We start from the raw sequence: 23859 nt of genomic DNA, 5'->3' as shown, positions 1-23859 counted from the left end.
CCCCCCCCCCCCCCGCTCCTCTGTGCTCTCTACAAGCGCAGTGGCCTTGTACATGGGCCCAGCACGGACTTTTGTTCCTTCTTTTTTTGTTTTTTATTTTGTATTTGTTTTCATTTTACTTTATTTTTGTTTTTTAGCTTTTATTATTATTAACTTTGCTCTCATTCTCTGCCTTCAGTCCCAGCATCCTCTTGCCTTCCCTCCAAGCCCTTCTACTGTTTACAGTGACCCTTCTAATGTTCAACCTGCTCACTGGAATACGTTTCCTTTGACTTACTCTCATGGACAGTGTCTTTTTGTAGATTTCATTACTCTTTGTGAGAAAGCCTGATCACTGTTTGCCTCTTAAAGGAGACATCTTATTTTGGGTAAACCATTTGAGGCAGTAGTACAATTGTACCAGCTCCCTTCGTGGTCCATTAGGATTTACAGGTGGTAAAGGCTTTGTTATTTCAAAACTGATGACCAAACGCCCTCCCCCAAGCCAGGAGCTGTGACTTTACCCAGGACACTTGCGCTCTCGACTGCTGACCCCAGAACTGCAACTTCGACTACAGGAACTCCACGGGCTCCACTCTCCAGCCAAGTGCTCGGGTGCAGGGGTCCTGCGGGTGCATTCTCCAGCCTTACACCACTATTCCAAAAGTCATGTCTTAGGTGAACAAATCAGGGCACAACTGAAAATCATTCACTGGTCTACACAGTCACTGGAATTAAGGCAAGTCAGTTAGGTCGACGGCAGCCCAAGTGGCAAATACGAAGGCTGCAAAAGACGAAAGTTATCTGGCACTTCCAATCTTAAGGCCTACTCTGCTGCACTGGTGTCATTAACAATCACGGCATGAAAACAATACTCAGAGATTGGCTACTACAGGGCCGAAAATCCAGCATTGTTGGGAGAAAGAGCAGACGCAGTGGAGAGGGATCCTGAGGTTTAAAAGGGGAGGAGAAAAGCTAATGCATTCTGTAGAACTATTTAAAAGAGGCCAAATAAACAACCCCCCAAACAAAAACAGATTCCAAAGCTGCCATGGATAAGTATGAACGATCAGCACTAATTTTCCTTCTGTAAGTAGGCTGACGGAGACCTTTTGGCGAACGTAGAGTTCTCCTTAACAGTAAGTATATAGCAAGCTTTCATCTGAAAGTCCTTTGTTTGAAAGACCTGAGCAATGGGATTGTAGAAATCTGCATTTCACTTCTAAGCTCTGTACCTAATCTCATGTCTTTAACTGGGAAGTGTTACCTTAAGAATAGAAGGAGGCATGCGGTTCTTGTGTTTATTTCTTAGTCATGTGTGTTTTACATGAAGTTAAACCTACAGCCATGAAAGGTGTTACTTGTATGGTTTTTGAAAGATGATGGGATAGGTAGACAAGAGTGGGCATTTCTACAGTTATTGAGGAATGATCAATTAGGTAGACAAGAGTACTATAATTTCTCTGGAAAAATTAATCACATAGATGATGAACACGGAAAAGAGGCACAAGGCCACAATATCATACCATGAATGAGATGTTATAATATTTGGACCATTTAAACCAGTAACTATAAAAATAGCAAAGGTGGGAAAGATGGTCCCTCTGGCCCTGGAGGGCTTGCTGAGGCAAAGGACATCAAGATTTGAAAAATGTTGAAGAAAGTGCAGAAATGCTCCGAGTCTCTTCTCGCTCGTGTCCAATGTGTAGAAGAATCTCGTTCAGCCTAAGGACTGCGTTGCAGAGGTTGGATGTGGCACAGAGCACAATGCAGAAGTCCTTCGTGGTTACACATGATAACCGTAACAGCTTATTAACTCTATCATCACAATCATGCTGTGAACAGGTTTTCACAAAGCCAATTTTCGTTCACTTGGATTTTAATGTCTTGATTTAAAATTATATTTGAGGATTTTTTTTTGCTATTTTTAGAAGAGACAACTTAGAAAACACCAATATATCATATAGCTTACATTCAACTGACATCTATGTAAGCCAGTGGGTCTCAACCTTCCTAATACTGTCACCATCGTGTTGTGATGAGCCTCAATCATAAAATTATTTTCTTTGCTACTTCGTAACTCTGATTTTGTTAGTTATGGATCACAATGGTGATATCTGAGCTTTCCAGTTGTCTTAAGTGAGCCCTGAGAAAGGTTCAGCAACCCCCAGAATGAGAAATGCTGATACTAGCATAACTAATCACTTCCTGTATATTTGTATTGTGTCAGAGCTTTAATTCAACCTCTTTTAGATTTAATATGCCTTAAGTTTCATCTTGAAAAGCAACATGGGCTGTGTCACTATTGCAGGTGTGTTAATAAGTAAATTATAGTTTTATGGGAATATCTGATCTGCAAAAAGGGGCAACGTGATCAATGTAAATACTTATATATTACATACTAGCTTTGAGCACTCGATAATGTCATGGCAGCCATGGAAAAGCACCAGTATAAAACCTGTCAAACCTGAGTTGGTCACACTGTTTGGCCTGCTGGATGGAGGAATGTTTACTTTTCCCTGGGTACCTATCACAGATCTTTGCCCATTTAGCAACAAGCTGGCACTGGCTGGCTGGGCAAGAGTTCATCGCAGACTGGAAGTCTTCTGGAAAGGGCTACGATTTAACCTGTATATAATTTAAACTAGATCACATCTGGCACATGAAGAAAAGTGGAAACAGATATGCAAGCCAGCCTGCACAAACTGGCGATATTTAAAGAAACTGTAACATGAGATCCAAGGTTTGTCACTTTGCAGACAACCAGGTCTCATGATCAAAGGAGAGGGACCTGCTTTTGCATCTTGTAGGTAGTGTTTTTCCATGTTAGGGAAAGTGTTAATTTTGCTTAAAAAAAATCATTACATAATAAATAACTACACAAAAGTGTTCCTAGTGACACGTTCCATAAATTTAGTACTACCATATTTTGTACCAATTGTTTGTTACTTTCTTACCTCAAGAAATAAATGCCACACACGGTTTAAATAGTCAAAAATTCTCTTATCTACAAACTGTTTGATTGACAAAAAGATTAATTGACTATATAATATTGATCACTTCTGTAGCGGGATGTGCCCTCAAATATCTGGTTGTGCTTCTGCTTGGCCAAATGTTTATGGAGACCTGCGTAGGAAGTTAGAAAAATAGGGCTGGGGGAGGGACACGATGACGTCAAAGCCACAGGACCATCCTCTCAGGACGCCTTCAGCACATGCTGTGGAAGTGGGGAGAAGGGCAAGGCAGACAGGAGCTCAATGCACATACACCCGGTGATTGTCAGGGTGGGGAAGTCTTCATTGTTTCCAGTAGTGAATGACCATATCCATCCCGGGTGTCTTAATTCAGGAAGGTAAATGACTAGATTATAATGAATCTTTCAGTGTAGTCTAATGCCAAGTTGCTGGGGAAGCCTCCTTTCCTCTCCTTCCAGTCTGAGGAAATTCTGTGAATGAGAGAAAACCCACCTCCTTGCTATTTCATATTAAATAGCTATGTATTCGTTGTTAAGAAAAAAAGGTGGCTTCTTTAACTTTGTAAAATGCTATCTAAAACAGCATATAAAAGTCCACCTTCCAAATCACTTGACTAGGAGAACTGTATGGGTGCCTTTTCAGATTCAATTCCACACCTTCAGAGGGAGTACATTTATTTATACTACTTAATTCTCTTCACCATAGCACAGCAAACTTCAAAAACCAAAACAGAAACAAAAACATTTGTTTCTTGTTTTGTACCATGTACCAAACTAACACCATTTGGAATGGGCATAAACGCTATCAAAGGCCTGAAAAAGACTGTTCACCAAGTCTCCTTATCAGGAATTCACTGATCATCTTGTGAAAACCCACACCAGAGTCACTCTGTTCAGAGGACTCAGGCTCCAGCTCTGGCTACCACATAAGAGTTTTTATAAAAAGAAAAATAAATGCATTAAGTCTGTTAAAAAAACAAACAAACAAAATATTCTCAGTGATGGAACAAGGTTGGCAGTTTTCTGAATGATGGCTACTGGGACACATGGGCACTGGAAGAACCACATGGCCCAGGAAATGAAGAAGCTCATGCATTTTCAAGTGCTAAGTGTTAAGACCCTGCAGAGGAATATCATTAGCATTGTCACAGGGAAAGAAAACATCTTACCTTTGATGAGTAATTACAGTTTTGGCTGAAAGAACAAATTTACTTTAGGGATCTCAAGACTGTAAATTATTCCTAACAATATAAGAAGACTATTAGAGTGAAAATATTTAGAACTCGGATTACAAAAGTGAAGCAGTAAAGAAGAGGGGTGACTCCTAAGATGTCCGACAGCTCCTGGCAGGGTGTTCAGGAATCCCTATGCGAATCTGCATCCGTGTCTTTAGGGTGAAGAGAATGATTGCCCTTACAGAGTTTTACGATTCAAGCAATAAATTACTCAGGTTAATGTCATAAAATGTTCCTGATAAACATACACTGTTGAACTTCTGTGTATAATTTCAGAAAAAGTTGAAACAGACCTCAATCTTCATTCTCCAATTAATCTCATAGAAAAAGAATCAGCACAGCCTCTAAGCGACAGACGGATACTTCACAGAAGAGTCCCCAGGAGGCCATTCTCTTACTGACAGTGATAAAACACTTCTAATTGCTTCCAAAGGTTTTTCTCTTTAAATTAAAGAAATAGAAGTTCTTACCTATATCGATTCATTGGCTCATAAATCTTACCCATCAACTCTTCTTCCCTTACAAATGTATTTCCCTTAAGAATGTATTTTTGAGAATTTAATACACACACACACACACACACACACACACACACACATAAAATAAAATATGCTCATATCCACCTCTCATTTCCCTCCTCCAGCTCCCCCAAATCCTCATAAACATGTTTTTCCTCCCAGCTTCCCATAGTCTCAGGTCTCTCTTTTCTTTCTGTTTTTTGCTTTCTTATATTTTTATTTTTAAAATTTTTTATTTATTTATTTTTTGTTCTTGGATAACCCATCAGTGTGGGGACATCCATGCCAAACATCTAAATAGCCATAGCTTCACAAAAAGATGGTTCCCCCTTCCCTACCAACAATCCACTGACAATAACACCTCACCAAGGGGTGGGGCCTGAATAAAATAGTTAACTTTTTAAAAACATTTTCAATTATTTTCTGTTGGTGTAAAAAACATGCTATGCGTATATATTCACATCTCCAGGCAGCCTGTGCTTTTCTGGAACCTCAGAGGGTATTATGGGATGCCTGTTTCTCTGACACAACTGTTCTGGTACTTTATATATATATAGGTGACACTATATTAACATGAGACCTCTCCAGGGTTTTGATGTTAACCGTAGTGCTATGAAATTTGTACTTTATGAAATAACGTAAAGAGTATTTATGTTAAAAGATCTGAAAATGTAAAAGAAATGGGTGGAATTCTGGATACATATGACCTACCAAAAGCGAATCAAGATAAACTGAATAATTAAAAATAAATCTGCTCCTAAAGAAAACAGCAATAACAACAATGACAACAACAACAACAACAAACCCCTCAGGTCCAGACGATTACTGTGCAGTCTTCTACCAGACCTTCAAGGAACTAACATTAACATCCTCAAATAACTGCATATAATAGAAAAAAGGGAGAATCCTTCCCAAATTCTTATGAAGGTAGTATGACTCCCGTACCAAAACCAGACTTCTACAACAACCACAAAAAGAAAACTACTGACCAGCTTCCATGATAGCTGAACTCTTGAGAAAAAAAATATAGTTAAAAAATTTTATCAGTGCTCTGAGAAATTTTATCACATCCTCTTAGTTGTGTTTATTTCATTTCTGTGTTATTTGACTAATAAAAGACCATGAGCTCACTTTGGGAGGAAAGTAATATTTATACTTGATTGTGAATATTAGAATGATCAATATTAAAAAATACACACCTTAATATTAACAAAACAAACATCTATATGAAAACATATAAATTACAATTAAAGATAGATTTAAATATTAACATTTTAACATGCTGAAGTGATACGACTGAATCTAAGATGGACATGTATGTAGCTGTCAGGAGAAAACGCAAGTTTCCCAGTGTATGCAATAGTGCTACTTATGCTTGGCAATGTAAGGCACTCACCTTGCCAGGGTCGCAGTCAGTCCCATCCATTGGTGGGTCAAGCTTGGTCCTGCACTCTGCTTCCCCCTCCACTCTGCACCACAGACCAGTGCAGATAACATGCTGCAAACAGGATATGGCATCAGAAGGGGAGGGATGGGCCACAGAGTTGAGCTTAGGTCAGTTGTTGGGATGCACTAAAAGTGCATGACTGAAAATATGCTTAACCTTTCTTAATAATAAATATAAATGAAACCATGCACAGATTGTTTGTAGGGAATAGACAACTTGGTAGGTACCCATAGAAATTCTGTTTAATAAATTTTAATTTCAATCTTTAAAAAAGTCTCTTGGTAATTGCAGAAGGATACATAAAATTATGTAGTATGTAGCTATTAACAGAAAACTTGCCAGGCTGAAAGAATAAAAAACTTTGTTTTTATTTTTCTATGTTTGCTGCATGAGCCATGGCCCTGAGCATGCTAGACAGGCATTCCACTACTGAGCTCTCACCCCTGCCCTTACGGATTTCTGCTTGTGTTCCTTATGAGCACCTCTTTCCTAACACGTCTTCATGCATGTACCTCCCTTTATGCTTATACCTCACAGTTAATGCACATAGTCTTGATGCACACATAACTCTATGGAGTTATCTGTCCACCATTACCAGCCACTTCTACTGATGTATGAATACATGTCAGAACTTTGGAATGTGAAACTTGCAGTGAAAAGTTAAAATTAATATTTCCTAGCTAGACATGGTGTGAATAAAATAATTCTAAGAAAATGGGGGAAATAGGAAGAGTATATTTGGGGTAAGTCCAGAAGAACATTGAAAGACTGAAGAAACTGAAGAAGAGAGATTGCTCTTATCTTCCCACTATCAAACAAGTGGGATTAGCCCTATCCACAGACATTCATTCCATCTGTTTTCTACTAAGGAGCAGTATTCCAATTCCTCTTTCCATGGACTTCCCTCCAGCTGCATCCCAGATGCTGCCCTCTTCTCTTTCTCTTACCAACTCTACTTTTCTTTTATAGATTTGAGCCTTTCTGTGTTGGGTGACTCATGATCAATTCATTAAGAATACATAGGCCGTTCTTCATAAAGACACACAGAACTTCCCTCTGGTGCACAGCCACCTGGAGTGTGAACTCACTCTTCCCTCCCAGCTTTCTACTTTCCTGCTCCCAATCTGGGCGTCCCTATTAAATGCCAGTAATATGGAAACACCTCTCTCTGCGCATGGATTGGTAGGATGACTACAGTAAAAATGACTGTCTTATGCAATCTACAAATTCAAAGCAATCCCCTTCTAAATGTCAAGTCACTATGTCACAGACGCAGAGAAAAGTCTTCACAATTCAATTGGAAGATTATGAATGGAAGAGACGTGAGGAACAAGAGTGAAGAAACAGACAAAGAGGGTAATTAACACTGTATACTGCCTGTGTACATGTAATCGATATCTGCATCAGTTATTCCAAAGGAGTTGGGAAAGAAGTAGAGAACCAGAAAGGACTAAAGACATCACATAAATAGAAAAAGGGATCCCAGTACCCATGACTACAAGGCTGATAAGCAAGAAGTTATTTCCAGGAGCTCACTCAGAAGATTGTGTATAGAACAGATGGTATGACCCCAGCTTGTGCTTAACATATCATTGGAAGCACTAAACATACTGGCAGACATATTTAAGCTAATACTTCAAATAAAGTCATTTATGAATCTAAAGCTAATTCTTCAGAACTCTCCTTAACTATTATTTTTCTGTGTTTAGGATTTAAACTTATGAACTGTATGTAATTTCCTAAGCTTCTAGTATACCAGGAGAAAGGTCAAATTTATTTATTCTTTTTTCTTCTGTCAAAAAAAAAATCTTCACATCAAAATATTTTGTGCAAATACATTTTACTTTATTTTGAATGTGCTTTATCCCAACCCTTGTGTAGAGCTTTCCCAAAAACTCATCTAGGAAACTCCTTTAGGTTCCTGAGAACCCCCAAATGCTGTTTGTAGATTCATTTATACAAATCTCAGGTTTATAATTTTAGTTCCTAAATATTTCACCTTCTCATATTCTTTTTAAAAGACTTTTACTTGTCATTAGACAGCCAAGTGCTGCCTTCCCAGCAAAGGATGACTTTACTTCTACTCGATGAAGTTCATTTGGGTTCAAATAAAAAAAAAATTACTTAGGTTCTTCAGTCAAGTAAAGACCAACTCTTCCACAGGCTCCATTGCAGAGCTGACCACGGTTGGTGGTCCAAATTCTGACCTTCAACCATTAGCACTTAGCTCTTCAAAACAGCAGGTGTTCTAATCAAGTCCCCCTAGAAGCACTGAAAACGTAAACAGCAAAGCTGGCAGCTTTTCAAGATAAGCATAACCCGGGATAATAAATCACCCAGAGGGGATCTCCTGGATACTTTGTGTTCCATAGGTCTAGAGATCTACGTTAAGTAAGCTACAGTCTCCGTCCTCTGAAGCATGCCAGTTCACTTCCAGCTGAAGCAAGGGAAGAACTGGTATAGGATGTTTCAACCTTTAAAGGGGAATGTGTCAGATGTGTGAAGTTAATGTTGTGTCCTACTTTGGCTTTCATAGGAGAAGAGTCCGGTAGGGTTAGGGTAGAACATTATAACAAAGCGTTCTCTAGGTTACACAGTCACCATTCAAAATTTTAAACTTGGGTTGTGGAAGATCTCTTAGTTTTTCGGTTAAAAGAATTTTAATACTTCTAACAGTATGCGTGGAACATCTAATCACAAATACAAAACCCAGCAATGTTCATGGTTTAATCTTTTAGAATGACGAAATGTCCTTTCAAATGCATAATGTGATTTGGTGTATTTATTTCAAATAGGCTTTTCATAGGTGTACACACATATACTATATGTGTGTTTACCTCTCTATGTATAAATATAAAGTTTTCTTTGTTTGTAGCAAATGGTTCCGTTAAAATCTTTTAAACATTTTTGTCAAAATAAATGATCTGAAGTCATATACATCCAAGTAGTAATTCATCTTGAGGCATGTAACTATTTGCTTTTAAATGGATTTTCCTCTAAAACACAATCTCAGTAGCTCTACTTATCACTGCAAATACAGCCTATTTATAAAATTGTGCTTAAAAAAAATCTTTTCAGTCATGGAGTGCGTTAGTAAACTATCACCTAAAGAGTTAAAATTCATTGGTTGTCCTTCCTATGAAAATATTTCTGGTCCACATATAAATCATTTTAAGAACCTGGTCTTGTAGCTCACACAAACTCTCTAGGAGAAAGAACGAGAGGCCACACTTCTAATCACACGATAGGATGGATTAGACTGGGAGTTTAGGAACAAGACATTTTAGTGATTGCTATATTTTAAGTTTATATTTAACTACATTCTGAATAGAGCAATCAATAGAAAATTTAATGCAGAATGATCAATGGTTTTTTCATTAATTTTTAATATTAAGGAACTGAAAAATGTAACCAGGCCCAGGAATTACTTTAAATTCTGTGTTCTATATATTCACATAAAACATGTTAACATTTCTACACTTTATTTTTATTTTGTTAAAAAATATTCTTCATTTATTTGCATGAGGCAGAGGACCTGAATACATACACATGGGAGCCGGTTCTCTCCTTCCACAGGTGCATACTGGGGATTGAGCTCAGCATGTGGAGCTTGCTTGCAAGCTCCTTTTACCAACTAAGTCCTTTTGCTGGCCAACACACTGCTTTATTAAAACCTCAGCATATGATCCCTTGAAATTGGTGGAATGCTTACAATAAAAACCCAAATGAACATAGTGGAGCATGTGTCCTTGTTATATGTTGGAGCATCTTTTGGGTATATGCCCAGGAGTGGTATAGCAGGGTCTTCAGCACACCCTCATAGAAGCAGGAGGAGGGGGGATGGGATAGGTGGTTTCTGGGGGCGGGGTGGGAATTGGGAAAGGGGATAACATTTGAAATGTAAATAAATAAAATGTCCAATAAAAATGATTTAAAAAAACCTAAATGAACAGTGATGGTTTTCTTTCAAAAAAATAGAATACAGCGAAGAAAACACTCTGAGTCAATGTAAGAACATGAATAGCTTCCATACTCAAGCAAAAACAAAACATAAGCACATACCCCCCCAAAAAAACAAAGATTAAACCCTGTTGATCTAAACTACTGAACTAAGCTAAAGTTTCCTTCAAATCCCATTCAAGCAAACACAAATTTTTTACCACCACCAAAAATGAAACAAAACAAAAAGTGTACAAAGGGCACTTCTATGTGGTGTTCCTCCCATAAGAAATTGGAATATGATATCCTCGCTGAGGATTGAGAAACCATGCCAGGTAGAAAGCCCAAGAAAAATGAACAGAAACCAAGAAGACAGCAGAAGGCCTGGGGCAATAGATGTTAGTCTCCAACTGTGAAGCTCCATCTAAAGGCAAGCAGCACTAAGAATCGAGCTCGCTCGCATCTGGGAAATGCCTCCTATTAATAGACAGAGGTACCACTGTCAGTGATGTAAGCTTGCCGATTTCTCTTTCCACTCTTCTCGTGTTTCAGGATCACTAGAGACAGAGGTATAAGAAATTCTTGGAAAGAAAATGCAGGGCATGCATGGACAGTTGATACAGTAGTAAGCTGCAAAGGACTGTTAGGCAGAACACATCAATCATGAAAACAAAAGTCATCCAGTGAGAAGAAATTGATATAATGGCCAGATATTATCTCCCTTTACAGTTTTGACTGTGGAGCTGTTCTCTGTCATAGCCTGGCATCGGGAGACTGGAAAGTATGTCACCCTAGCTGCAGAACCTGGGTGGTCAAAGCTGCTACCACTGAAGATGTAACCCCAGAGGGAAGGGGACTGAAAAAAAAAAATCTGTCTGTTACTGACACTGGGCTTAAGGAATACACAGACCACATTACCAATGCCACTGAAGGCAGCAGAAACCAGACTTACAGTAGACAGTGTAAAACTTCTGGTTTAAATCTAATTAACTTAATTAACTTCGAGAAAGAAAAAGAAAAGTAATGAAAAGGGGGGAAACCAATACCAAGCATCATATTCTTTTGCAGAATATCACAAAATGTGGTCTAGACAACAGGTCAGCATGCTTTTTTTTCTAAAATGTACCAAATATCATGTATTTCATGCCTCAGGATCATATGACCTGTGTTTAATGCTATAATTATAATCGGATCACAGCCATGGAGCATATGTAAACAAATCTGCATGACCATATTCCTATTAGATTTTTGCTTACAATTCCAGCTGCTAACTCCCCAAGACACAGTGTTTACCCCTGCTTTAAAAAATGTAGGATCACCATTGATACTCCACAATTAGATATTAGTCATCTGTGAAGAGCTGGTAAAATATGATACTTGACAAAGAAAAATGAAACCCAACGAAGAAAAAAAAGAAAAGTGAAACCATTGAAACCTCACATGAGACATAGTTCCATTTTTCACACTTTAAACTGGCTTCATAAACATACTCAGTGAGGTTCAAGAAATGTACGTGGGACAGGCTCTAGGAAGAGAAAAAGGGGTCCCAATGGAGATCCATTTTTCATTGAAAGAAAGAGACAAAGGGGGACTCAATGGAGACCCACTTTTTATTGAAAAACTATGTGAGGTAAATACATACTGTGATAAGCTTAGACACGCAAGAGATTATGTGGAAAATATTCAGCAAACAAAAAAAATAAATGAAGTGGGATTACTGAATCTGAACTTATGAATGAGAATACTGAAAAGAAGAGAAAATGCTAAGGAGACACGTGAGGCCAGCCTAGTCTCCACATGCTTAACAGAATCATTAGGAGGAGAGAAGACAGAAGAGGTTGGACAGAAATGTGCTCAGAGAAATGATGACAATGCACTTCCTACCAAATGCCACAGGAGACTGGAAGACAGGAGGGAGTACAACACAACACAAAAGAGAAGGAAACCCCTTTGGGATGGGGAGGAAGCAAATGCCAGGCCCACGTCCTATGTAGGAGAAATATATTTCCATGTGAACAGGCATTTTCAGATGTAGGGAAATTTACCATGAGCAAAATCCAAATGGAAGTTAGCAGGAGAAACGTAACCAAAGGGGAGACCTTCTCTCCTTACATAACGTAGGACTGTGAGAAGGTAACTATCATAACGTATCACTGTTTAAACTGCATGCAGATGTTTAAGAACACACTGTGACACTGCTTTGTGGCTCACAGTATGCATAGATTTGCATGTATGATGACTACAGCGTAGAGCAGAATGCATGTATGTGGCTACCTGTTACATGTTTCTATTCTCCAAATGAAAGGGATAACCTTAAATTTATGTAGACTGGGACATATTCAGCACTTACATTTTCAACCCCAGAGGTGAGTTTAGTAAACCACTTGGGACTGGCCAACTCTTTTTGCCAATAAAGCTTTACGATAGACTCCCATGTTCACTCCCTTTTAGGCTGGCTGTGGTTCACCAGCTAGCACAGCAGACTGGAGTGACACCAGAAGCTATTCTGATGAAATGTCCTGTACTGTTTGGTTCCTTTAATTAATATACATGATACCAGCCTAGCCCTGGGTGAGAGCAGACATTACAAGGAGAGGTGTCACAATGGATGCTAAAAATGTAACAGGTTTTTTTTGTGTGTGTGTGTGTGTGTGTGTGTGTGTGTGAGTATGTGTGTATGTGTGTGTAAAAATTTTGAGAAAAATTAGGAAAATTTCTGGATACTTAAAAATTTAAACATTTTTTGAACAATGTTTAATATAAAATAGTATATAATACTAAGAAACAGATTTTGTTTTTTTAAAAAAAAATCTCCTAAACAATTAGACATTTAGAAATTAAAACAAAAAAAACCCTATAGCAATCCAAGTGAATTTGTGACACACAATAATATGAATTTATCAAATGTAAAATGAAAGTTGGAAGACAGTTCTATTGTTGACATGACCAACCAGTTTAAAAACTCCCTCTCAAAACTTTGCTTTTATAAGAAATAATTATTAACACTTTTTGATTAAGGATGGATGGCTCTTCTACCAATATTATTTTATTACATTTTGCCCAGTTAACACTTATAAAAGCTTAATATTAAAAGAGTTATTCTAGCATAACATAAATACTTGCCTGACTTGAGTGTGTATGTGGGGGGAGGGTTGTTTGTTTCTTTGTTTGTTTTGTTTTGTTTTGGTGGGGGTTTTTTTGTTTGTTTGTTTGCTTTTGTTTTGTTTGAAGTGGAAACTTCTAGGTCTCTCTTTTCTGGCTTAGTCCTTTTTTGTTGTTGTTGGCTTTTTAAAAATACCCATGTCTTACTGCTTTCACTTCCAACATGTAAAGAAAACAGCAGGGGTTCTGGGGTTACGGTTACAAGTCTAGTGGCCCTGTTTGAAATAAAGCGGGTCAGAATCACGACCAGAAGGCAGGCGAGGATCACGTGACCCTCAGGGAGGTTGTAGAGTTGGGTTGAATTGCCCAAATACTTTTTCTCAAACATTTCTTTTGAGGTTTGGCATGATTTGGATCAACACATACTAAAATAAACTCATCTCTCCCACCAATGAGTTCCTCTAAACAGCGAATGTGAGAGATCAAAGATGGCTGCCTGTGGCCCTTACCTGCATCTCTTGACAAAAAGAAGCCAAAGGCCCAAAGAGGATCTGGCACTGTTCGTCTGCAGTGTAAGCCAAACCTGGCAGTTTTGAGGGAACCAGCACAGAGCTGAGACTCTGTGGATCTGTATGCAGCAAGCAGCTACTGGCCTTCGACCTGTTCACGTGCAGATACAAGATTTTTATTTAGTTTGAATTTAATGGAACAGTAATTTGCTTACTTAGTAAGAAAAAAAAAACAGTTTCATAATAAAATTAAAATGTATTATTTAATAAAATGCTTAGTAGCTCTGCCATTGAATATTTTAGAGTGAATTCTGTATATGAGAATACTTTATTTATAACCAGCTAAGATAATCCTAACAGTACTATTCAAGTTAACAGAATATTTTGAGGATAAACACCATCCATAGGAATCAGTTCAGCTGCTCTATATTTGTTGTGATGTTAGCATGATTTTAGGCATTTGTAAGGTATATATTAATTAGCTCAGACTCAAGAGTAACTTGCCCCAAAGCATCATGTGGTATCTGCTTTACATGGGTATTTAAGTAAATCACTTTCTGAGGAATGGTAATAGTCAGGACATGTCTGTACTTGACATTGTGATATGGCTTCCATGTTTGATGTGACATTTAATTTGATCATAGTCCTGATGTGCAAAGACAGACATACAAATGTCTTGCATGTTCTTCCAGAACGAGCTAAGAGGTGCCATGGATGGGATTGCTGCTAGCCTTTCTGAGTTATTAATGCTTTGAATGACATCCTGAGCTGTCATGACACACAGCAGGCACAGAATCTACTGGACCAAGTTTGGGGTAGAGATGTAGTTATGCAATAAACATTATAAATTTTAAATAAAGTTTTTATCCTTTGAAAGTTTGGTACCTTCATAGAATGTATGTTGATCATATCTATCCATCATCATTCCCTTCCAAATTCCCCTAACTCCCTACAGAATTAGTTAAAGCAGAGGCCAAGTGCCAAATTTAAATAATTCTGAGTCCTCACTCTAAGTAGTTCTGTAGCAATTTATCAACTTCACATGATCCAAGCTTTAAACAGCATCATGGAAAAGGATGTAGGAGTCAGTAATCAGTGGAGAGCTGTGAACTGCTGAGTTCTGGGCATTGTATAGATGTTTTGAGCAACCACTTGCACCTGGAAGGGTTGCCTGGATAAGACCCACATAAGATCAAGCCAGTCATAATTCCAGCATGGATGGGAGAGGAGTTCCAAGGGACCCACTACCAGATGTTAACAACTAATGGCTGTTAAGGGAGGGAGAATTATTCTCCTTTGGAGGAATGGTCACCAATAGGTTTCTCATGGCCCCGTGGATAACCACATCCATGCACATATGGGCAACCCCAAATAAACATTATATTTTACCATACTTTAATAACTAATACATAAAATAGGATAACCTATTTAAAAAATATGGGTAAATGAATAAAGTTCATTGTTGTAGTGACTTAACTAGCTAGGCATTCATGGGTTTCTGTTTGTAGATTTATGGAGAGCTAAATTTGCTCCTTCACATACCACTTAGTCTTTTACCTGATCCTTTGTCCAAATCATAGACAAAGTACAAGTACTTTACAACAACAAAAAATAACAACGGTATTTTCCATTTCTCTTTCTGGTAAGATAGATGCTATTGCTCTTGATAGATTGTACAAGAAGACTAAAGTGTTCAGTGGGCCACAGAGGCTGGAGCTGCTTCTGGGTGAAAAAATATTTACAGTCTTGAAGTACCATAAATGAAAATAGGGGTTCATTTAAGGCAGCAGTTCTCAACCTGCTAGTCACAACCCCTTTGGGGTTACACATCAGATATCCTGCATATCAGATAGTTACATGACAATTCATTGACCGTGGCAAAACCACAGTTGTGAAGTAGCAACAAAATAATTTATGGTTGGGGGTCACCACAGCAATGAGGAACTGTGTTAAAGGGTCAAAGCACTAGGAACGCTGAGAAACACTGGTTAAGGCATTCCATGTGCTAACAGGTATATTATGGGATATACAATGAGTCTGTTTCTGCGAAGTAACATTGAAGAGGCAACTACATCCCGTGACAGATTTTTCATGATTATAGCAATTTTCTAACTTCCAAATCATCGTGTCCATCCTTTAAGTCTGAGAAGTAAGAGAACTAAAGACCAGATGGCTTAAACTATGTGCTGTAGCTCATACTGTATGTCAACAAAAGAGGATCAGAATCACCAGCTCTGTTTCTACAGCGGTGGCCGTTCTGCTCTGTCATGTTGTTTTTACTGGTTAACAGAGTCACAGTAAGAAAAGGAATTAATAATCCTAGTACCTGAGAAATCGTTCTAAATCTTCCTTGCTGCACCTGGACCATGAAACATCACCAAGATTTTGTCCTTTGATCCATTCACCAGACATGATATGAAGGCCATCAGCACAGGATGGGTGGTCATTGTCATGATTGATGCCCATGCTGATTTAAAACACGATTGAAAGAAAAAAATTTCATATGAAACAAATAGTATTTTTCATCTCTTTCATTATGACATTGGTATTCTAGCCAAAACATGTAATGAGAAATTTTAGTTTTGAAGAAATTAGTTCAAAAATAAGATTGTGTTTCAAATAAAAAATTTTAAAACTTTATCATCCAAGTTTAAAATAAAAAATGTAATTTGATTAAGAACATTTTCCCAACATATCGTCAACATGCACATTTATATACATATAAGAATCTGATCTGTACACATATCATTTCATTGTATTTAAATGAATAAAAATATCAAATTTTCATTCAATTTCACTGGATTCTGAAACCAAACTGAACTACTAATCTTGGAACATTTTCCTCATTTGCTCCATCTTCTCCCACACACCTCAAATAACAAAAATATCTCTCGGAAAACTTCTTGGCCATCATTATCTTTCCTGTTGAATCATAAATCTGTTTGTTTAAGTAGAGATCCTTAAAATTTGGCTTGACTCTAAATAAATGATTTAGAAACAGCTGCAACAGAACCTAACTAAAGTTCTTCCTCTTTAAAACATCTCTTTCGACTTACACTCTTTTTCCCCTGCTGCTTTGTTATGATTTAGGTAGCTACTGTATTCCAGACTATCACCACAGCAACACTTGTGCCTCCTAGTTTCAACCAATCACTGTGTTTGTGAAATGCTCTTGCCCAGTAGAGTTCCTAAATATTTCTCTCAACTGTTATCTCGTTTCAATATCTATTGCCACCTAAAGGAGATCATAAAACATTCTTACAACACAATGGAGACAATTGGTATGATGTTCTTCCTGGGTTTTATCCCAGTATGTTTTTACTGGCATTCCTCTTTTGTTTGCGTCTACTTTAACAATGAAAGCTGACTTTAACACTCATCTGGCTCCTTATCTCCTGATATGGCAGTTTCCAGATGACCCAATGGAGACCTCAGACCTTCATCTTTTGCCATTTCATTTATTTCAAATACCTTGGGATAGATCAACTATGTTTCTTACTTTCTTGTAATTGACTATTTCCCACTTCCTATGCCCTGTATACCTACCATCTGAGCACCTTGGATCTTTTCTGCCCCGATATACAATATTTTGGTGGAAACGAGACACTGCATGCTTTTTTATGGGAAGCCTGTCTCAAAATAAACGAAGCAACAACAAAACAAATGAAAAACAATAACAAAAGAAGAGAAGGAAGGTGTGGCAAAGGAAGATAGAGAGACATAGAGAAAGAGAGAGAAAACAATGACAGCAATAACCAATGTGCTTCAACAAGACTCTCCACTAGAGCATGGGAACAGAAAACTTCCACAGTAACTCTGTGCCCACAGGATTCACTCCTCAGAACACCAAGGACAAGATTTCTACAGCAATTATCTGTTCCACAGTTCTTGTGCCCGTGACCATGGGAATTGAGACCTTCCACAGTAACAACACACTCAACGAGCTTTACCACTAAAAACGGGAGGATGGCTAGTCAGTGTCGAAATTAATTATTGATCCCCGCCCTCTCCCTTAATCATATGTAGACAGGAAAAGTCCGCAGTAAAAACTGTGTACTCCACAGGCCTGACCCCGAAGAACATGGAGACAGGAACTGCCCATACTCACTATGGGTCACATAGGTCTCACTCCTAAGGGTATGAGGAGGCACGGCAGTCTCTGCAGTGAGAAATCACTGAACAAGAAACAGTACTACACATAAAAATCTCTGTTACGATGAACATAGGGTTTTCCCACCTTGTAAGTAACCCTATGGTTTAGGAGGAATTGCATATTTGGCTGGTGAAGACTTGCTTACAGTCGGAAAGAAAGAATGAGATGATGTATGGCTTACAAGGCTACCATCAGCCATCACACACGGGGGCACTGTACTTCATTCCATCCCGTCTCCTTGATCCCAATGTGTAGTCAGGCTTTGAGCCCAACCAGATTCTACTTAAGATTCTAGGCTTCTGCAGTTTATTTCCAACAGACTTGGACTAGCTTCTCCCTTGTCTGCTTGTATGTGACCTTATCTTACCATAGGATTTTGTAGAGACTAATGCTTTCTATGCTTTATTATATATTTTCAATTCTTCTTTTCAAAATTCTTGAGCATGAGAATCTTTTAGGATCCTTAAACGTCTGGCACCTAGAAGTCACACTCTACAGCTCAAGTAGAATCTCTTCTTTTTAAGACAAAATTCATTTAATGTTTAATTAATTCTCAAATTTAGGATTTCAATGTAAGGTCTCATGAAAAGGGGATAATATTGTAGAAGCAGAAAGAGAAAGATTTGTTTAATACATTTGAAGCGTCAAACAATGGCATGACAGTGCAATGTTCTATGTCCTCTGATTTTTGTTCTAAATCCAAAGTAAAGTTTTGTAAGTAAAACTTATAAGAACATATATACTGTAATTTAAAATACTAAGTTAGAATGTTAATTAAAGTTCTGGGTGATCACAATTAAACTTGTTCAAAAGCAAAATGAAAAATTAATACAAACTATTAAAATGTAAATTAAATATTTGAATAAAAAATGTACTATGACAATAGGCTTTGAAAGAGGAAGCTAGCATGCAGGCAATAAATCTCATTTGTATTCTGTAAAAGTAAAAAAACACTGTTAGGTATGATAACTTTAGCTATGATCATGCTGATTAAATTAAACTAATAAATGCACTATCAAACGTAACTATTCACTGTCAGAGCAAGAAATCACTCACTAGTGAATAATATTTCCATTTTTCATGAATGTCTTTGAATTGGGTATGTATCCCCACATATTAATAGCACGATTGACTTAAAACATAGTAAGAGAAATGCTTTCAAAGCTTGATAATCATAAGTAAGAGATTGTATAGGATGTATATGAGACAGTCTCACTGAGAGAAAGACAAGATTTGGGCATTAAAGTGACTTTTCTCTATTGTACCCTATCTACAGGAAGAGAACAGATTTAAAACTAGTAGCAAAGTAACTGTGAACATGAAAGACACTCTCCTACCAACCCTTCGTCATGAAGATCACAGGAGGAAAATGGAAACTAATTATACAGTGACCCTATGGGGTAGTAAGTAAGAGAAAACTTTTTTGCATTATTTTCCTCTGACAAAGTATTCATAGAGGCAAAAGTAATTTGCTATGTTTGCTTTATTTGTTGAAAGTGTGATCTTAAGGCTCATTATGAGAATTTTCAGAACAAGAACTACTTTGCTAAGTTATTGAATTTTAGCAAGTTGAGTGGGTGGGGTGGTGGGGAGGGTCTGAGAGGAGTTATTAGAGGGAAAAATGATCAAAATATATGTAATAAAAAATTTAAATAAAAAACAAAATAAAATAAGAAAAAAAAAGCACCTATAAGCTTGGCACAGTCTCGGAGAATAACCAGGATGTCTTACTGTGTCAGTAATGGCTCACGCTGTTGTAGGCCCCTATGGTATCAGTGCATCATGCCCCTGTTGAATTCTGGCTACCGCATTCTCATTGGGCACCCTTTTAGCTAACAGCCTCTGACTATGTGGAATGTGATCAATTCTTCAGTCCTAAAGAGGAGGTCTTCGGAATAATGAACAAATGTTGGCATTTCGCAAGTGCAGTAATAAAACTTCTTAAGTGGTGTATCCATTTGGGAGATTTAATGTCCAAAGCTCAACAATTCGTCCATTTCCAAAGAACTGATATGATTTTCCAGTGGAGGGACCAAGCAGACTCTTTACTCCGAAGGCCAGTTTCCTTCTGGTCATGATGTTAGAACTTAGCTGTAGCCGTGGAGCGAGCTGATGATGGTATTATTACTTATTAATATTTCCCAAGGACATTTGATTCTCACCAGAAAAAGTTATCAATAAATTGAGATATGTATATTTTGAAACACATCTGGAGTCACTAGGAAACATTGCTAAGTCTTGATTCTACTACTTTTAAATAAAACAACTGTGAATTTTATCTGTGCTGGTCAACACATTAGTCATTAGAATGATATCATTTAATCATCATAATAGCTGCATAACGTTCCCATTAGAAGAGCTTCAACTTTACAGATCAGGACAGCTCTGAGGTCAAGGAGAGATCTGTGACTTAGATGGATGCACACTCAGTCCAATGCTCAATCAGACAGACCTCTAAATCACCTTAGTCCAAAGCTTCTCTTTCTGGACCAAACTCCATGTATACAGATGATTTTTGTTCTGAGGGCTCTTTTGCTTTTTTTTTTTTTTTTTTTTTTTTTTTTGAATGCTTCCCATTTAGCAGAAGCACTTCTCTCTACATACAGCTCTGTAACCACATAATACCACGTAATGCACATCGCACGGAAAACTGTTTCAAGTAAGACATAGTAACACCTCTCCTCATGCTGTGCGACTGAACTGCATTTTAATAATCTCAGTTTCAATTCATTTCAACCAAAAGCCTTGGGCAAATAAGCCTCTCCACTAACATTGTACATGGTTGTCAAGTCAACTGAAAAAATATTTTTATCTTATAAAACTTCTCAACTTGTTTAAAAGTCCCTGCCAGGAAGTTTTTGTGATATCCTGCGGAAAGCTGGAGACTGGTTTGGATCTTGAAGATGGTCCCTTTTGATGTTGGAAGAGCTGGAGAACACATGCATTCACTCCCATTTGGGGAGTAATTTGGAAAGGACTTGATTTGTAAACAGTAATATTTTATTAAAAGGAAAAGAGTTTTTCTCTAACTGTAGAGGTGGGAAGGATAAAGGAGAGATAAATAGCAGTAAAGATGTTTTACAAAGCAATAGGAAAATATATTATTATTTTTACTCTCCCTCAAAATACTATTATATATAATATAGTTTAAATATATATGTTTTATATATACACTCATGTATATATATATACACATATATATATATATATTTTAAATAGAGTTATGTCCTATAATATAATAATGCTTTCTCACAAAGCCACAGATGAACAGAATATCTACAACTAGGCATGGAAACTTCCTTCCAGATGTTGGATAGATAGACTGCAAAACAACACAGTCTTCTGGTCTGCAATTGAACCCAGTAGCCTCCCAGATCTGAAGGTAGACCCTGTTGCAGAAAACAGCATAGACTTGAAGGAACGGAGCAGAAGTAACCTAGAAGACTCTACCACAAGAATTAACTCTCACTCTCTCAAGGCATTACTCCATATTCCAAGTGCCAAGGGAGAAAAACACTAAGAGTCTTACTCAGCTGGAAGGCCTGATAACACGATAATGATTAGCGTGGTAAGACATCCCCAGGGAGTACAATAGTGGCACTTATATCTTAGAGGTAACAAACAATTGAGTGATTAAACTTAAGAGACACTAAGTAGCAGGGCTCAGGCCTGGTGCTGGAAACCTAACCAACTACTCATAGTGGGAGAGGTCACAGACCCTACAGGAGAACCTGCTACTACCATTACTTTCAAAAACCAATAAAATTCCTAACACTCATACACCTAGATAAATACAGCTCTCATCCCTATCATAAAAATTTCTTTTGCAGCGGATGGGAGCTCCTACAGATAAATATACTGTCAAAATACACAGAAGTGACATTGTGGTGCTTAGGGTCAACTGGTATACCTACGGTGTAATGTCTACACCTACAGCTAAGGGACCACCATGGAAGAGGTGCAGAAATATAGTAAGAGCCAAGGACCAGGAGAGTTGCTGTGACTTGACAAGTAATCTGCACCCATGGAACCTCAAGAAGAGAGCGGCCTAAAGAAGATTCGCACGAAAGCACAACTGAAATGGCAATTTGCATGGGGAAAGTACATCAAAGTCCCAGCCCTAGATAAAGAGCTGGGGAGAATCAGTAACTGCCTAGAGAGAGACAGTTTCCTTCAAGGATGAAGCCCCAGATCATCCAACTCCACATGGTCAGCTTCAACACATAGACGTGAGTAGCACTGAATGCACTCAGCATAACTAAATGACAATTAAAGAATAAGGCAAAAGCATGAGAAGGCGGCGTGGATGGTTCAGAGGGGGAAGAGGGGAAATAATGCAAATACAATTTTCATGTATGGAATTCTCAAAAATTAAAGTTAAAAGAAGTTGTTCTGGCGACTGTGTGAATATTTCTCATTAGAAGCTGTATGCTATAGATAAAAATTAATAAAAGAAGAAACAAGTGATGTCTACGTGTAACTAAAAGTAAATTGATTGCCATAAGACATCATTTGATCCCACTGAATGTATCAATATATCTGGTCTGATGTAATTGCACTGTGGTGTCCTCATGGAAAAATGGTTAGATATTTGGAATTACAAAATAATTTATATCTATTATTTCATTTTAATTTTAACCATTTGACTCACTTTAATTTGAAAAAAAAAACCACCATGAAACAAGTATTTCTATTAGCATGTCTAAGACCTATACAAGATAAGGCAATTCATCAGATGTGTGCTAAAATGCTTTCCTGGCATACATGAAGGCATGGGTCCCATTTCCAATCCAGATGTAAAAAAAAGACAGAGGTTTAAAAAGAGAAAGAAAAAAGCACATATGAGAGGTTTCTTTTAATTTCCCCAACACTGTGGCCAGCCTGCCTACAGGTGCTGCAATCATTTGATGAGCTCAAACTACGCCTCAGTGCTATAGGAGATGGCAGATACAATCAAGACCAGGCCCTCCCATCAGAATACTGATGATCTACTGCAGTTGGGAAGTTCCTGCTTGCTTAGCCACATGCTAAGACTGTTTGCCGTAAATGTCTCTCCTGCCTCTGCTGCCATCCATGATGACAATAACTGAGGCTATCCGCCTGTGAAGCACCAACAGTCCAGCCTCCAAAGTAAATGAAAGTGGTTTTCTTTATTATAAATGTCCTTTCATTTCTCTTGACAAGAAGAGATCCTGAAAAGGTGATGGACAGGATATTTCAATTGACATGAGATTGGTTAGACTGCATGCTACCTGGCCTTGCCAGCATTGAAAGAGAACATTGATCCATAGGGTGTAAGAAACCCCACTATAGTACATTTCCTGGATTCTTATTTACTCAAAGTTCTGAGAACTAATGATGAACTAGCTAAAACCTACTTACTCTTCACAACATTATCCAAACCATCTGCCGTTGATTTCAATTTAATTTTGCCTGGAACAGTTAGCACTAGCCTAATGTGTCATTACTCTCTAATACACTTTCCTTGCAAATCTTCATTCATGTTTCAACTCAAAATGTAAGCTTTCAATATCTACAAAGGACTGTTCGATAAATATGGGACCTTTAGGCCCATATTTCTAATGACCTTAAACATCTATGTCCTTTAAATACAGACTATGTTAGACATAATTAGTACTGTTGGTTTGGTGATTATTAATAAATTTCTATACACAGTTGCTGCTTAGAATGTGCTTAAAGCTGTCATTTTAAAAATTGTCATTTAACACTTTATCTTTCAAATATTCAACTTCTTACCAAGTGAATATGTTTTATCGGCAGATATAAAATTATAGTAGTGGCCATCTTACAATGAAAAGAAAAGTAAAAATATACAGGTGTCTTCTGAGAATCTGTAAGCAAAGGACTCAGTGTCTCTGGTCTGCTTTACCCACTCAGTTAAGGAAAAAGTCTAAGTGGCAGAATAAAGCACATCACATTTGCCATAAAGAATTCTAGGTATTACAACACAGTAACACTAGCTTTACCTAAACTTGTCATTAA

The 23859-nt window shown here is 37.7% G+C and overlaps 1 protein-coding gene across 2 annotated transcripts in view; it reads right to left on the bottom strand.

Moving 5' to 3' along the window:
• The window catches only part of Adamts19 (ADAM metallopeptidase with thrombospondin type 1 motif 19), a 187349-nt gene that overhangs the window by 73662 nt on the left and 89828 nt on the right, over nucleotides 1-23859 (bottom strand). Inside the window, exons 9-12 of one of the 2 annotated variants that reach the window (XM_031365741.1) lie at nucleotides 16030-16170; nucleotides 13704-13854; nucleotides 6103-6204; nucleotides 504-634 (exon numbers count right to left, since the gene is read on the bottom strand). In XM_031365741.1, coding sequence (XP_031221601.1) covers nucleotides 504-634; nucleotides 6103-6204; nucleotides 13704-13854; nucleotides 16030-16170 — 525 coding nt within the window. The remainder of the gene's footprint in view (nucleotides 1-503; nucleotides 635-6102; nucleotides 6205-13703; nucleotides 13855-16029; nucleotides 16171-23859) is intronic. The other variant, XM_031365742.1, reaches the window with a different exon arrangement.

Source organism: Mastomys coucha, unplaced genomic scaffold (genome assembly GCF_008632895.1).
Source record: "Mastomys coucha isolate ucsf_1 unplaced genomic scaffold, UCSF_Mcou_1 pScaffold13, whole genome shotgun sequence".
Taxonomy (NCBI): domain Eukaryota; kingdom Metazoa; phylum Chordata; class Mammalia; order Rodentia; family Muridae; genus Mastomys; species Mastomys coucha.
Note: the sequence above shows the minus strand (reverse complement) of the source record. Positions and strands in the feature narration are given on the sequence as shown.